Source organism: Ornithorhynchus anatinus, chromosome 7 (genome assembly GCF_004115215.2).
Source record: "Ornithorhynchus anatinus isolate Pmale09 chromosome 7, mOrnAna1.pri.v4, whole genome shotgun sequence".
Lineage (NCBI taxonomy): Eukaryota > Metazoa > Chordata > Mammalia > Monotremata > Ornithorhynchidae > Ornithorhynchus > Ornithorhynchus anatinus.
This window is the reverse complement of record NC_041734.1, coordinates 60,156,581-60,170,745: the sequence shown is the minus strand read 5'-3', so window position 1 is coordinate 60,170,745 and position 14,165 is coordinate 60,156,581. Positions and strand designations below refer to the sequence as shown.

General features: G+C 54.8%; 1 protein-coding gene across 6 annotated transcripts in view; it reads right to left on the bottom strand.

The window, feature by feature from the left end:
• Window positions 1-14,165, bottom strand: part of ADGRL1 (adhesion G protein-coupled receptor L1) — a 55,931-nt gene that overhangs the window by 19,340 nt on the left and 22,426 nt on the right. For 4 of the 6 annotated variants that reach the window (XM_029068501.2, XM_029068503.2, XM_029068506.2 and 1 more), the window contains exons 3-5: window positions 12,805-13,018; window positions 11,649-11,758; window positions 5,873-5,887 (exon numbers count right to left, since the gene is read on the bottom strand). In XM_029068501.2, the coding sequence (XP_028924334.1) occupies window positions 5,873-5,887; window positions 11,649-11,758; window positions 12,805-13,018 (339 nt within the window). Of the gene's footprint in view, window positions 1-2,033; window positions 2,119-5,872; window positions 5,888-11,648; window positions 11,759-12,804; window positions 13,019-14,165 lie in introns of those variants that run through there. The other 2 variants (XM_029068502.2, XM_029068505.2) reach the window with 2 other exon arrangements.

Below are 14,165 nucleotides of genomic sequence, written 5' to 3'. Positions count from 1 at the left end.
AGAGAGAGAGAGAGAGAGAGAAAGGGAGACAGACAGAGAGAGAGAGAGAGGGATTGGTCACAGGAGGCCGGGAATGGGAGCGAGAATCTCCCCTCCTGTGGCTGCAGTCACGGTTGCTTGACGGGGCTGGTTATGAGGGAAGGTTTTTGGGCCTCCCCCTCCTCCCTTACTGTCTGCTTTACTTTTAAGGTCACCCCTGGAGACTGTGAGCCACAAAAATCAAGACAGGGTTAGAATTTTTTTGGCAGGGTGTTAAGGGAGGGACGGAAGAATGGAAGTGGAAGAGTATGAGGCCCACAGAAGCCTGCCCCCAATTTCCCAAGGGAGCTGCAGGCCTCACTGACTAGCAGAGGAGGGAAAACAGGAAAGGCGGCAGTAAGTCTGAGCCTCTTCCCTTCCTCGTGATTAGAGAAGCAGCGTGGCGTAGTGGAAAGAGCACAGGCCTGGGAGTCAGAGGACCTGGGTTCTAATTCCCACTCTGCTACATGTCCGCTCTATGACCTTGGGCAAGTCACTGAACTCCTCTGGGGCTCCGTTACCCCAACTGGAAAATGGAGATTAAATCTTACTCCCTTCTACTTAGACTGTGAGCCCCATGTGGTACAGGGACTGTCCAACCTGATTAACTTGCATCTACCTCCAGTGCTTGGCACACAGTGAGCGCTTAAGCACCATAGTCACTTATTATTATTTATGAAAATTCTCCAAGGGTTGCCTTGGGTTGACACCAGAAAGCAATGAGAAAATCCTCTTTTCTGGCTCACCCCAGGGTATTTTGCTGCTTTCTGGAATTCCTGCCTCCCTGCTCCCCATGGGGAAGACACAGTGAGAGGCCTAGGACTTAACAAAGAAGCCACTGGTGGGGGTGCTCTGAGGAAGGCGTGTCAAGTTTCTGTTTCACCTGGGATGGCGCCTAGACTCCCAGCACATCTCCAAAAATGAGGGGAAAGAGAGGGGCGGCTTCCTCCACACCTGGGGCAGTTAGCCTTTTCCTTCATCAGTGATGGTGTCTGGATTTCTCCCATACTAAGAGTGAAGACAAGACTTTCTCCACAATCCTGGCAGTGCCTAAGCTCCCATCCTGTTTAGTGATCATTTCTAGGGAGGCAAAGTGGGAGGCAGAGGACATGGGTTCTAATCCCAGCTCCACCACTTGGCTGCTGGGTAACCTGGGGCAGGTCACTTAACTCCTTTGGGCCTCAGTTACCTCATCTGTAAAATGGGGATAAAATACCCGTTCTCCCTCCCACCTGGACTGTGGGCCCTGTGCGGGATAGGACTGTGTCCGATCCAATTATCGGCCCCGGTGCTTAGTACGGTGCTCGGCATACAGTAAGCACTGGACAAATTCCACAGCTATTATCAGTATCGTACTTCCACACCCAATGTCTCGCAGGGGGCGGGTGTGGGAAGGTGGCCAAAGCGGGGGTGGGTGTGCGGGTGTGTCTGTGTGGTGGAGGTTGTCAGATCACAGCCTGGAAAGCCAGGACAAGCTGCCTCTGCACTGAATCCCCTTCTATTCTTCTCCCCTCCTATTCTTCTCCCCTCACTCCAATACCCCACAAAATCTGGGAGGTGAAAAGGCTTCACCCTGCCCTTACCCTGGGACCTTTCTGGTGGGATCATTACAGCCAGGATTGATTCAGCAACAAACACTGACAGTTGTGCACACGGTGGGAAGAGGGGGTGAGGGACATCGAAGGGGAGGGGGGAGCCCCGGGGACTTGGGGAGAGCAGAGTTGCACGGCGGCGAAGAGAGACAAGGAAGGGGAGGGGAAGGCGCCAATCCAGGGTCCGAGGTGCGCTGGAGAAAGCCTGGGAAGAAAGAGTTAATGCTGGCAGAGAGAAAGAGAGAGGCCGGCGCCCAGACACAGGATGAGCAGAGAATTCACTCCAGGGCCCGGGGTTCACTGGGTGTAGTAACAGGTCCAGCCAAAGGTGGGAGGTGGGGAGGGGGTGGGGAACCAGAATCTACAGTTAAGGCATAACCCACCCAAACCGCCTCCCCCACCCCCACCCGCTTCCGGATTTACCTGCGACCATCCCCGGCGGGAAGAGGAATCAAGGCAGCGCTGGTGTCAGGAAGGTGGGGGGCCCCGTCCCCACCCCCCCCATTCCCTGAAAAGAGGAAAACCTCAACTGCATCTCTGTGCCTGGCTGGAACAAGTTCTGCCCTGTCCTCCCCGTTTCCCTCTCCCCCAGAAAAATGCCATCATCTAGTCTCCTTTCCCCCAAGGGAAGTGTCTGATTTCCTGAAAGGCTCTTCTAGCTTCCCCCTTAGACGATGACAGGGGTCTAGTCTTCCCCCACCCCGACCATTCAATGGAGGTGTCTAAATCCCCCTCAAACGGTAGCGATGTCTAATCCCACATCTCCCCAAACGAATGGCAGTACTAGCTTCTCCAGCTACAGTGGCAGAATCTACTGTCCCCTTGTGCAGCGGTAGGGTCGAGACTCCTCCCAGGGGAAAGGTGGCATCTTAGACGCTCTGCCCCCAACCTACTGGTGGGATCTAGTCTTCCCACCCCGCTTACAGCGTTGGTGGCTGCTTTAGTCTTGACCTTTGGGAGTGGGGAGTCTAGCCACCAGCCACCAGCCACTAGGGAACTGAGTGGCTTTGAGTGGCCTCCACCCTCCCCAGATTCTTGCCCCGCCTGACACCAGGGAGAGGAGAGAGGAGGTGGGAGGGGCCCTGGGGAGTCTGCAATGAATTCTCTGCTCTCGCTCAGTCTGTTACAGAAGCAGCAGCTGCCCCAGAGGGAGAGCCCCCAGTCTCAGCCTAGCCTCAGATCAGAGGAGGCAGCCTGGATGAGGGCCCGGCCACTTCCCTCAAGCAGCTTGAGCCCTGGCCCCACTCCCAAGCTGGAGGCTTCCAGGCTCCTCGGACTATTGAGTTCTTGGGTCAGACACACACACACGCACTTGGAGCACCGGGGGGGGGGGGCCCTGAGGGGAAGGAAGGGGGGAAACCCTGCCCCCTGGATCCCCTTGAAGGTTTCTGGAAAACTGTTGGCCGGGGAGTGGGGCGGGGAGCCAGAGAGGTCTCAAAGAACTTGCGGCCAGAAGATCCCTCATTGCAGTGAGACAGGGAGACGGAGACATAGACATAGAGCTGGGGAGGTTACCCAGGATGTCAACTCCCTGTTTCCTGAGCCCCACCTACAGGCCCCAATCCCCTCCCTGAGCTGGAGATCCCTCTGAGGACACCGGGCCCCTTCCCCAGCATCCAGCCTGGCCTGGGAGAGCAGAGGGGTGTCTACTGTGGCTCCAGGGTCAGACTCTTCCAACGCTCTTTTTTGCCGACGGTGCCCAATTCAGCCGTTCACCCATCCTCTGCTTTCTTCCCTCTATCCAGGTTCAGTTCCTGGGCGGCCCCCTGCTCCACCCACTTTGCCACTGCCCCGGGCAGTTCCTGAGTCCCAAGGCGCCCTTCCCCTCTCTCCCCCACCCCCACTCCCACCCCTCCCCTGTGGCCCGGCACCTGCACCCTGGTGGCCTCCTTCTCCCCCCGGCCCCGCGCCCATTTCCCCCTTCCCAAGCCGGGCTGCCCAGAGGTGTATGTGTGTCTGAGCCGTTGGCGTCGCAAGGGGGTAGGACGGCTGGGGTCCGGGGGGTGGCCGGGAGCCTGACCTGGCAACCTGGCAGAGGGGAAGAAGACATAGTTAGAAGCAACACTGCAGTGGTGTGGGGTGGGGAGAGGCGAAAAGGGGAGGGACAAGGGAGGGGAGCGGGGTCCGCCTACGACCTCTAACAAGGAAACAGAGTGGGGTGAGCAACCCCACACACAGATGCAGGCAGCATCTCTCATCCGCATCCCCCCCACTCCCATTGTGCCCCCTCCCCCTGCCAGCCCTCTCCCCAAGGAGAGAAAACATCAGGTCCAGGGCCTCTGAGGAGCCGGTGCAGCCATGCCGGGCCTGCAAGGAGAGCATCCGGGTGTCGGAGGAAGAAGCCGAGTGACTCCAAGGAAAGAGAAACAGAAGAGAGCAGCTGACGACATGGAATCAACCCTGGCTTAACCTAGTGGGGATTTTGGGAGGCCTGGCTGCCCAAGCCTCACCCTTACAGGGAAAAGGAAAGCAGTGCTGAGAGGCCCCGCCCCGGCCCACCGCCACCCCCACCCCAGAGCCAAGAAGCCCCAGTGTACCGCAATTTCAGCGATTTCCAGATTCCCCAGGGACCTGAAAAAAGTCATTCCTTCCAGTCCCTGCCTCTGGACACGACTTCACCTAAATCATCAATCGATGAATTAATTAATTGATTTCCCCCATCATCTCAAACAGATGAGGGTTCATCCAATTTTCACAGATCTCCCAAAGAGGAGATCCTGCCTTTCGGGGGCTCCCCCTCCCTCTTTTCCTCTCTCCCCTGCAGATCTCTTTCTGCTTCCTTAATTCCTTTGGTCCCTCCCCATAGGGGGGTGGATACACCTTTAACGGAGGGAGATGGTGGAGATTCTCCAATTCAACTTCTTTCCCTCTTTAAGCACGCACCCCCTCCCCCTGCCCCCAAGGGGCTAGACATGAAATTACGGTACTTGAGGAAGTCCCCAGACTCTGCCCAGTACTCTCTCCCTCCCTCCTTACCTCCCAGCCCAAGAAGGAACCTTGACTGCAGCTTTGAAAGGGTGGAACAGGAAAAGTCTCCGACAGACCAGGAGGCCTCCGCCGCCCCTCCCACCCCTCTCTCCCTCTTCCTCACCCCCCACCAAATTCCCTCCCAGCACGGGCAGGAGGCCAACCAACCCAGAGCTGAGAGCTAGAGCTCCAACCACCGCCCCCCACCTCCCCTTCCCCTCCTAGTACAATTCCCTTCAAGTCCCAGCATCTAGGCTGCTAGGGGCCAGGCTTGGCTCGGCTGGGTGCTGGGGCTGGGCCAGTTCTTTGGGGTAGGAGACAAGGGAGCTGATGGCATAGAGCAGGGTGGGGTCAGCAGCTGCAGGGTGGGTGGGTGGGGGGGTGTGCTGGACCTCTGGCCTGCCTCAGGGCCTGCTTCAGGGCCCGCCCCAGGCCCCGGGCACTTAGTCCTCCAAAGCATCTTTGTATCTGGGAAACTCCAAACCGAAAGAAACTCAGAGAGCCGTCAGAAGCCAAATTGAATCCAAACCCAAAATGGAAAGGAAGAAAACCCCCCCAGAAATGCCTTCTCCACCCTCTTCCCCCACCAAACCAGAACCAAATCCAAACCAAGGAGAGGAGGCAGAGAAAGGAGAGAAGGAGACAGCCCTCAAAGGAAGAGTGGGAGGAAAGGGAGGAGGCAAGGAGCAAGGCCTTGGGTATTTGGGGTGGGGGCGAGGAGGTGGAGAGAAGTGAGGGTCTGGTCAGGTGGGAGGGAGGAGCAAACGACCCTGACCAGCCCCAGGCACACAGAAACTTCTTCTGAAGGAGGCAAAAACAAGTATGAGTCAACCAGGCCCTAATAGGAAATTAAGGAACAAGAGAGAGAAAAAGTGTGTGTGAGGGAGAAAATGTGTGTGCGAGTGAAAGAGAGGGTGAAAGACAGAGAGAGAGAGAGAGTGCGAGAACATTTTCAAGAGCATACGAGCATGAGAGACCCACGTAGGTGGATAGCGGAATCCGGCGCCTGGAGAGAGGACACTGCTCTGGCGAGGGGCTCAAAAACCCTTTGCTGGCCTGGGGTGGGGTAGGGGGCTGCCCCTGACCTGGTGGCAGGGAACCTGGGTCAGGGAATATCAACTGATTGAGCAGAGTGGAGAAATGGGGGGGAGGGGGCGGGGATGAGGAGTGAGGGAGAGGACGGGGAGAAGGGATGGGGAAAGGAGCAGAGGAAAGGGAGAGGATTTCACATTAAGTATGGGTACAGATAAAACAAAGTGTGGGTTAGGGGTTAGCATTGGTAACAGTGCTTTTACCTTTCTGCTCCACTTCTACTTTAAGCATCGGAAGAGAGAGAGAAAAAAAATTGAAAAAAATGTGCAAGAAAAAAAGAGAAAAAAAGAGATTAAATTGCTTTTGTTTCTTTTCGGTCAACGCAACCCTTTTCCTTTCCTTCCTCGCTCCTGCTTCCCCGACCCCTCAGCACCGCTTGGGCGCCCCCGCAATCCCTTTCACTGAGGGGGTTGTTGAGAGAGACAGTGACGGGAAGACCCAGAGGGAGACAGAGAGTTAGAGATAGACAGAGACAGAACGAAAAAGGAGGAAGAGGAGAAAGAAAAGGAGAGACAGAGGGAAACTCTCTCTCTCTCTCTCTAACACACACACACACACACACAGACCCAGGGAAACACTCTTTCTCTCTCTCGCTCTCTCTCTCACACACACACACACACACACACACACAGACACACTGGCTAGAAGGCTGGTTTGTAGTCACTGTTTTATCTTTTCAGTTTAAATACCGAGCCATCTCCCTAGAAGAAAAGAGACACTGAACTCTACATAGGCAGGTGAGTGGAGCAGAGGGACTGCAGAGAAAGTAGGCACAGAGGGGAGAGAGTGGACAGTGGAGATGGTGGTGGGATCTACTTAGGGCAAGGAGCACCCCCAAGCCTGGCCCTGCCCCTCTTCATTACTCTACTCCCATCATACCCTTGAGCTCTGGTCTGAGGTTGGGACCTGGGATAGGAAGTCCCTCCCTCAGGGGTAGGGTGGTTAGTTGTCTGGCTCTCGTTATATCCCGGCTAGACTACTGTGTCAGCCTTCTCTCTGACCTCCCTTCCTCCTCTCTCGCCCCGCTCCAGTCTATTCTTCACTCCACTGCCCGGCTCATCTTCCTGCAGAAACGATCTGGGCATGTCACTCCCCTTCTTAAACAACTCCAGTGGTTGCCTATCAACCTCCGCTCCAAACAAAAACTCCTCACTCTAGGCTTCGAGTCTCTCCGTCACCTTGCCCCTTCCTACCTCTCCTCCCTTCTCTCTTTCTACCACCCACCCCGCACGCTCTGCTCCTCTGCCGCCCACCTCCTCACTGTCCCTCGGTCTCGCCTATCCCGCCGTCGACCCCTGGGCCATGTCCTCCCGCGGTCCCGGAACGCCCTCCCTCCTCACCTCCGCCAAACTGATTCTCTTTCCCTCTTCAAAACCCTATTTAAAACTCACCTCCTCCAAGAGGCGTTCCCAGACTGAGCTCCTCTTCTCCCTCTACTCCCTCTGCCATCCCCCCTTTACCTCTCCGCAGCTTAACCCTCTTTTTCCCCTTTTCCCTCTGCTCCTCCACCTCTCCCTTCCCATCCCCACAGCACTGTACTCGTCCGCTCAACTGTATATATTTTCGTTACCCTATTTATTTTGTTAATGAATTGTACATCGCCTCGATTCTATTTAGTTGTCATTGTTTTTACGAGATGTTCTTCCCCTTGACTCTATTTATTGCCATTGTTCTTGTCTGTCCGTCTCCCCCGATTAGACCGTAAGCCCGTCAAACGGCAGGGACTGTCTCTATCTGTTGCCGACTTGTTCATCCCAAGCGCTTAGTACAGTGCTCTGCACATAGTAAGTGCTCAATAAATACTATTGAATGAATGAATGAATGGTTTTCCCCCTGGACAGCCTGCTTTTCAGCTGGCCCATTCCCTGTGCACTTTTATCTACTTTAAAAACGTTTTTTTCAGTGCCAAGCCTCTCTCTACCATGGCTTCTGCCACTGAGTTCTGTGGCTCAGACCTGGGAGGGGAATGAAAAGACCCTGGAGCAAGTTGGGGGCTCTGGGGTTCTCCCCAGAGAAATGCTTCTAGGCGCGTACCACGAGGGCATTCTCCAAAATGATGCCTAGAATGGAATCATGTTAAGCTGTGGGCCTGGTGTCAGGCATGGCACATTACAGGTATCTCCCTGTCTTATATTTAAGGGGGAGTCAAGTGGCTATACTGCTTAGAGGTCAAGTCTGAGCCCAAGGAGGCTGGGCAGAACAGCAAAATAAAGGCTCGATCCTTCAATCCCCTGCCCGGTTTTTCTGCCTGGTAAACCATAGACCCTCCCAGATCGAGGCCTAGAGCAAAGGAGGGTCCTGTGAAGATGGAAAGGGAGCCTAAGGGTCCAGATCTCATTTTCCTTCTAGAGGCAGGAAGAGAACTCAGGTGTCTGGCCCTCAGTCTTTCCTCTGCCCTGGAGATTCCACCAAACAGAACACTGAAAAACCCAAACAAAAGTAAAAAAAGAAGGAAGAAAAACAGAGGAAGATACAGCACATACACACACACACATGCGCACGCACACGCACGCACACGCAGAGAGTGTAAAGAGACAGACAAGAGACACAGAGAGAGAAGGAGACTGGGGGTGGGTGGGGGTCAACAGACATTTCTCCCCACTGGAGTCAGTCCGACTCATATTTTTCTCTAAAACGTGATTCTACAGAGGAACCGGCCTTTCCACGTAGACCAACGGATGGGCACCTGAGGAGGAAAGGGGTACCGGGTTAGACTGCACTCAGCTGCAAAGCAAACAGGCTGTTAGTTGGGTTCGCCTCACAAGGCCCCCGCCTCTCCCAACCAATCCCCTGCCCTCCCCTCATGGCCTCTCCCCCTCAACAGCACTGGAGTCTCACTCGGGGTGGGGAAGGGGCGGAAATAGATGGGGTCCAAGAAGTTTTCTACCCAAATGCAAAAGGAGCAGATCCTCGGATGTTAGGTTCAAAGGCTCCCCAAATCCTTTGTTTCCTGGACCGTCCCCTTCTAGGGACTCCAGCCCAGTCTAAGTGCCTCTCACTTGGACTCCCTGGGTGTTCCCTGAGGGGGTTGTTCCCCCCCTTTTTTTCCTTTTGCCCCTATCTCTTTTTTGGAATGCCTGTCTGACAGAATCGAGATCATCCTGTCCATCCTCATGTCTCTAGGCCTAACTCATTGCTCATCCCTATCCTGTTCTTAAACCTCTCCAGGAAGGGAGATTAACCAGCCCTCTCTGGGCACCCGATCTTCCCATCTAAGAATTAATTCTGGATGTCTAACTTCAATCCCTTCTGCTGTAATGCTAGCCTGTTTAAAAGCACAGGATTGGGTGTCAGGAGATCTGGGTTCTGCCACTTGCCCCTGTGTGAGCTTGAGCAAGTCATTTATAACTTCTCTGTGCTTTAGTTTTCTCATCTGTAAAATGGGGATTCAATACCTGTTCTCCTCTCCCCTTAGACTGAGAAACCCATTTGGGGACTGGGATGGTTTTTGATCTGATTGTACTGTATCTACCTGGTGCTCAGCACAGTGCTTGACACATAGTAAGTGTGGCACAAATACCACTATTATTATTATCGTTATTGTTCTCTTCTCAGAGAAGATGAAGGACAACTTGTCACCGGGTGGGGGTGGGGAGGTGGGGGGGTGCGTGCGGGTGTGTGTGCGTGCACATACACATGTGGGATTTTAGATGTCTGCTCCTTCTCTGGGTAACAATGCTGGGGCTGGGGTTTTTGTGATTTTTGTGGGGGTTCCCTTCCAGGGGCCCCGGTATGTGGTCAACGGAGGGCGGTTGTGGGTCAGAGTTCAGAATCATTGACATGTAAGTGCTTGATAAATAATAAAATTCAAAGGCAGGCACTGAATCCACTGGCCTTCTTTTCTGCTTGCTAATGAACTCCAACTCCATGGGACTTATTGGGGCAATTTTATTTTAGCCCTTGAGGCTTTCCACTCCTCTCGGCTTGACCGTCTCTGAGCTTTCCATTTCCTTTTCAAGATGTGGCATCTCAAACTGGACCTGAGACGCCAATAAGGATGTGATAACAGTGAGTAACAATAATAATAATAATAATGACGATGATGGTATTTAAGTGTTTACTACATGTCAAATATTGTTCTAAGTGCTAGGGTAGATACAAGATAATTGAGTTGGACACAGTACTTGTCCTACTTGGGGCTCTCAGTCTTCATCCCCATTTTTCAGATGAGGTTACTAAGGCACAGAGAAGTTAAGCGACTTGCCCAAGGTCACACAGCAGACAAGTGGTGGAGTTGGGATTAGAACCCAGGTCCTTCTGACTCCCAGGTCCATGCTTTATCCACTAGGCCATGCTGCCTAGAGTAGAGAGGGAAGATTACTTCCAGGGTACAACATCTTGTAAAGCTCTTCTAGTATCATGTCATTTTTTAAACACCCCTCAAACTAGCTGAATTTGCACAGCTTGTGGTCTGCTAGAATCCCTAGCTCAATTTCTGCCCCTTCTGGGCATGGCCTGGACTTCTCCAGCTTGCATATGTGTTGTGTGTCTCTGTCCCATCCTTGTCCTTTCCCTCCATCCCCGGGCATGGCTGACTCTCCCTCCCTGTCTCCTTTTCTTCTGTGGATCTCTGGCTTCAATCCTCAGGGAAGCCTCAGGTGGTTTAGGGGGTTCTCAGTGCTGTGAAGGGGGGCGGGCAGCAGGGAGGGGAGGGCTCTCCCCTCAGGTGGTGCTTGGATGGCCTGGGAGCTGAAAGGAAAGGATGAGGAGTCAAAGGAAAAAGTTAAGGAAGCACATTAGCAGCGGCTGCCTCACCTCTCCTGCAACAATGGCCTCTTCCTGTGAGGAGAAATCAAAGGGGGGAGCAACCAGGACCCCTTGGACCCCCCCCCCCACTCCCTGGGCTCCCCAAAACACATATGCAAAAGAAGCTGGGGATCCTGATTTCCCACCCCCGACAGCCCTGCCTCTGGATGTGCTACATAAAGCTGGGGGGACTGGGAGGGGAAGGGAAGAGGGGGAGCAGGAGAGAAGAGATGTCGAGTGTGGAGCCAAGGAGGAGAGATCCCCACCTCCTGCTGCCTCCTGGCTGCCCCCTTTGACAGAGTGCTGGATGGCTAGCCTCCTGGTTCCTCAGAGTCCACTCACCCTAACCCCGATCAAAGCTGGGAGACCACCAGCTACTGGAGTCTTCAGGGGCACCCAACGGTCATCCCTAACCTATCCCCATCCAGCATGGTGCTACTTCCTGTGGAGACAGGAAGTGGTCTTGCGGAGTCAGGAAAATGGCCTAAGAGGGAAAGGGGAGTCCCTTGTAGACATTTTCCCGACTTCTTGAAATTTGGAATAAGCCATCTCCTTCCTTCTGGGAGTTCAAGGACAGGTGATAATATATCCCATATCCTGAGTGGACAGCCCAGCCTGATGGGGCAGCCAAGGGAATTCTGGTGCCCTCACAGAATTGAGTCCCCAGGTATGGGCGAGGAAGAGAGAGTGGACCACGGCATATGGGAGAGAGTGCTATGGCGAGTATGAGTGAGTGAGTGAGTGAGTGAGTGAGTGAGTGAGAAAGAAAGGAGTCATTGTGTACGGGAAGGGTTATGAGGGGAAGGGAAGCAAAGAGTGACTGAAAAGGAAAGACTATAAGGGCAAGAGGGTGTGAGGGGTTAAGTATGCAATCAATCAGTGGTATTTATTGGGTGCTTACTGCATGCACAGCATTGTGCTAAACACTTATATAAGAGGCGACTGGCTAAAGGACGAAGCAAAGAGAATGAGTATAGAAGGAAGAAGAGTGAGTGGGTAAGGAGGAAGATATTGAGCATTTCAGATAGGGTGGACCCTGAACTTGGCCATATTCATCCCTGAGTAGCCAAAAGCCCCCTCCCCTGCCTTGGGGAAAACTGATGTCCCAGTCTCCCAGCTGGTTCTGGCCCCAGGGTCTCTCCTCCTGGCTTGGGGCTCTCGGCAGAGGGCGGGGCGGGGGGTAGGGGTGGGGGCAGGGGGTCCGCAGTCCGTGCGAGGAACAAAGCGACTCACTGTAGGGAACACAGTCGTACTGCACCTCCAGGTACTTGTAGGTTCCAGGACAGGGGTCAGGAAAAGCATCAGAGCCAGCCACCACCACACACTGTGTGCGGTTGTTACACCTGTGGAGGGAGACAAGTAGAAAGAGATCACCGGGGGCACAACTAGGAGTGGCTGTTGGTAGGGAAGGGGCACAGGGAAGTTCAGAGTCTCCCTGGGGCCTAGCTCTTCTTCCATGAAGATTCCCCTGGCTAAGGTGGAGGAGGGAGAGAGGGAATGGAGGCAAAAGCTCAGGCAAGGACAGAGACACACACACATACACACACACACGCACACCAGGAAGGACTGAGCAGAGATGGGGAGGGGCAGAAACGCAAGATGGGAAAGAAAAAAAAGGAAAAAAGCAAAGTAGAAGAGCAAAGGAAAGAAGAAAATAGAGCCAAAGGGAAAGAAAGGAAGGAAGGACAATGGCAGAGACACCTCCTCCCCAAGAAGGTGGGTGGAGACAGAGGAAGGAGGCAGGGAAACAAGAGAAGACACAGAAACTAACAGAAACAAGAGGGAGCTTGGGGGGATGGGGGAGGGCAGGGGGAGAGACAAGTTATACAAAAAGAGGCTTTGGTGGGAAAGAACCACAGTGCCTGGGTCCCAGATGACATATGGTCACTTTCAACCCTGGCCCTTTCTGAAGGAGCTCAGGATTGGGACCCAGGAGTCTAGATCCAGTTCACCTTACACCGCTGCTGCACCCCGGGACCCCACTGAAGTCGGAGGCCTGGGAGCCACGGAGCCCCGTGGGGTCAGGCGACAGTCGGAGGAGAAGAAGGGGCCAGAGGGGTGGACAGACAGCTGGAGCTCTGCGGACCAGCAGGTTTGGCGGGAGGGATGTGGTTCAGGGGAAGGTAAGAGACTGGGGGAGAAGGAGGAATCCGTACGCACTTCAGAGGCTTCGAAGCCCAGGTGCCACCCTGCCTTTGATGTGGGGCACTCCTTGGGGGTGGGGAGGTGAGGGTCGGTAGGCCAGAGAGCCAGACAGACCATGGTACCTCTTCCCTCGCCCACTGGGTGGGAGAAGAGAAGAGGGGAAAGGGACTGAGGGAAGAGGCCAGAGGCCTGGCACAGCGAGCAACACTCACTCATTCATTGACTCATTGACTCACTCACTCACCTTTGGGACATGATCTTGAAGGCGTCAGGGAGGTAGCACTGCACGTTCTCCATCTGGAAGGGATCGGCATCACAGATCTTGTCGTCTGTGCGCCCATAGTTGGCGTTCTCCACCATGATGACATCACTGCCCGGGCAGCGCAGCTCGATGGGGTACCCCTCGCAGGCTAGCTCCCTCCGCATCAAGCCAAAGGGCAACCCGGCCCGGCTCAGACCTGCCAATGGAGCAGGGAGAGGCGCTCAGCCCTTCCCACCATCCTCCCCATCTTTGGACGCCCTCTCTCACGGTGGGCAGCTTCCCCTGTTTCGTGCCAGCTGCTCCCACCCTCATCTCAACCCAGCTGTTTTGTGGGTAGGGAACGGGGGCAGAGAGGAGTCACTGGGTTCCGCGACCTCCTCAGCCACCTGTGCAGGGATTTTTGGGTGCAGGGATTGGAGGTTGAAGCCTCGGGACCTCAGGACGCCCATGGAGTCCGGAACCCAAGATTCCCCATGACTCGGCTCCCTCTCCAGTGGGGAGGCGACACAAGACCCACAGAGAATCCCCAGCTCCACTCACTTTAAGGGGTCTGAATTCTGACTCCTTCAACTAGAGGGTCCCAGTTGTCCCACACAACTCATCCTTAAGGGTGTCCTCCACCTAGGCCAGGACCCCTCCTCCTACCCTTCCGTGGATACAGAACCCCCCACGCTCCCCCGCTAATGTGGCCAGAGCCAGGTAGAGCAGGAACAAGAAGGGCTGGAAAGGAAGGAAAGATCAGGACAGACAGAGAAGGGGCTAAAGGCAGGGTGCGGGGGGGTGGGGCCTTCAAGTCAAAGAGTGATGGGGAAGAGAGCTGCCCTCTTTCTCGGCTAAGGTCAGAACAAGAAGGACAAGGCTTAAACTGTAGCAAAAGGGATTTAGGTTAGACATGTGGAAGGGCTTCCTGATGAGGAGCAATGCTACACACTAGGCCAAGAGATTGAGGAAAACAGAGCTGGAGGGCCGAGGCCAGGGAAGACAGCCCGATAGAGCTGGCAGTGGCATGGAGGGCAGGTTGCTCCCCGGCCCCCCAAGAAGACCCAGACAGCAGATCACTGCTGCCCGGCTCTGCGGCCGTGCTTCAGGGAGGGCAGCAGAGGGCACCAGGTGCATCTTTGGAGAGAGTCACACCAACGCCCACCTGCCCACCCGCCCTCCAATTTCCCCTTTCCCTAGGCCCTGCAAAGAAGAGGTCCCAACCCAAGCCCAGTCCCACTATCACTCGATTGGGATCCTGGGGCTCTGGTCCTAAAGCGAGGAAGGGAAGGGGAAGGCTCTGGGAGTTAAAGGGGTCCGGTGAGGTCCAGGGTCCCTAGATGCTGTGCCCAACTCCAAGTGGA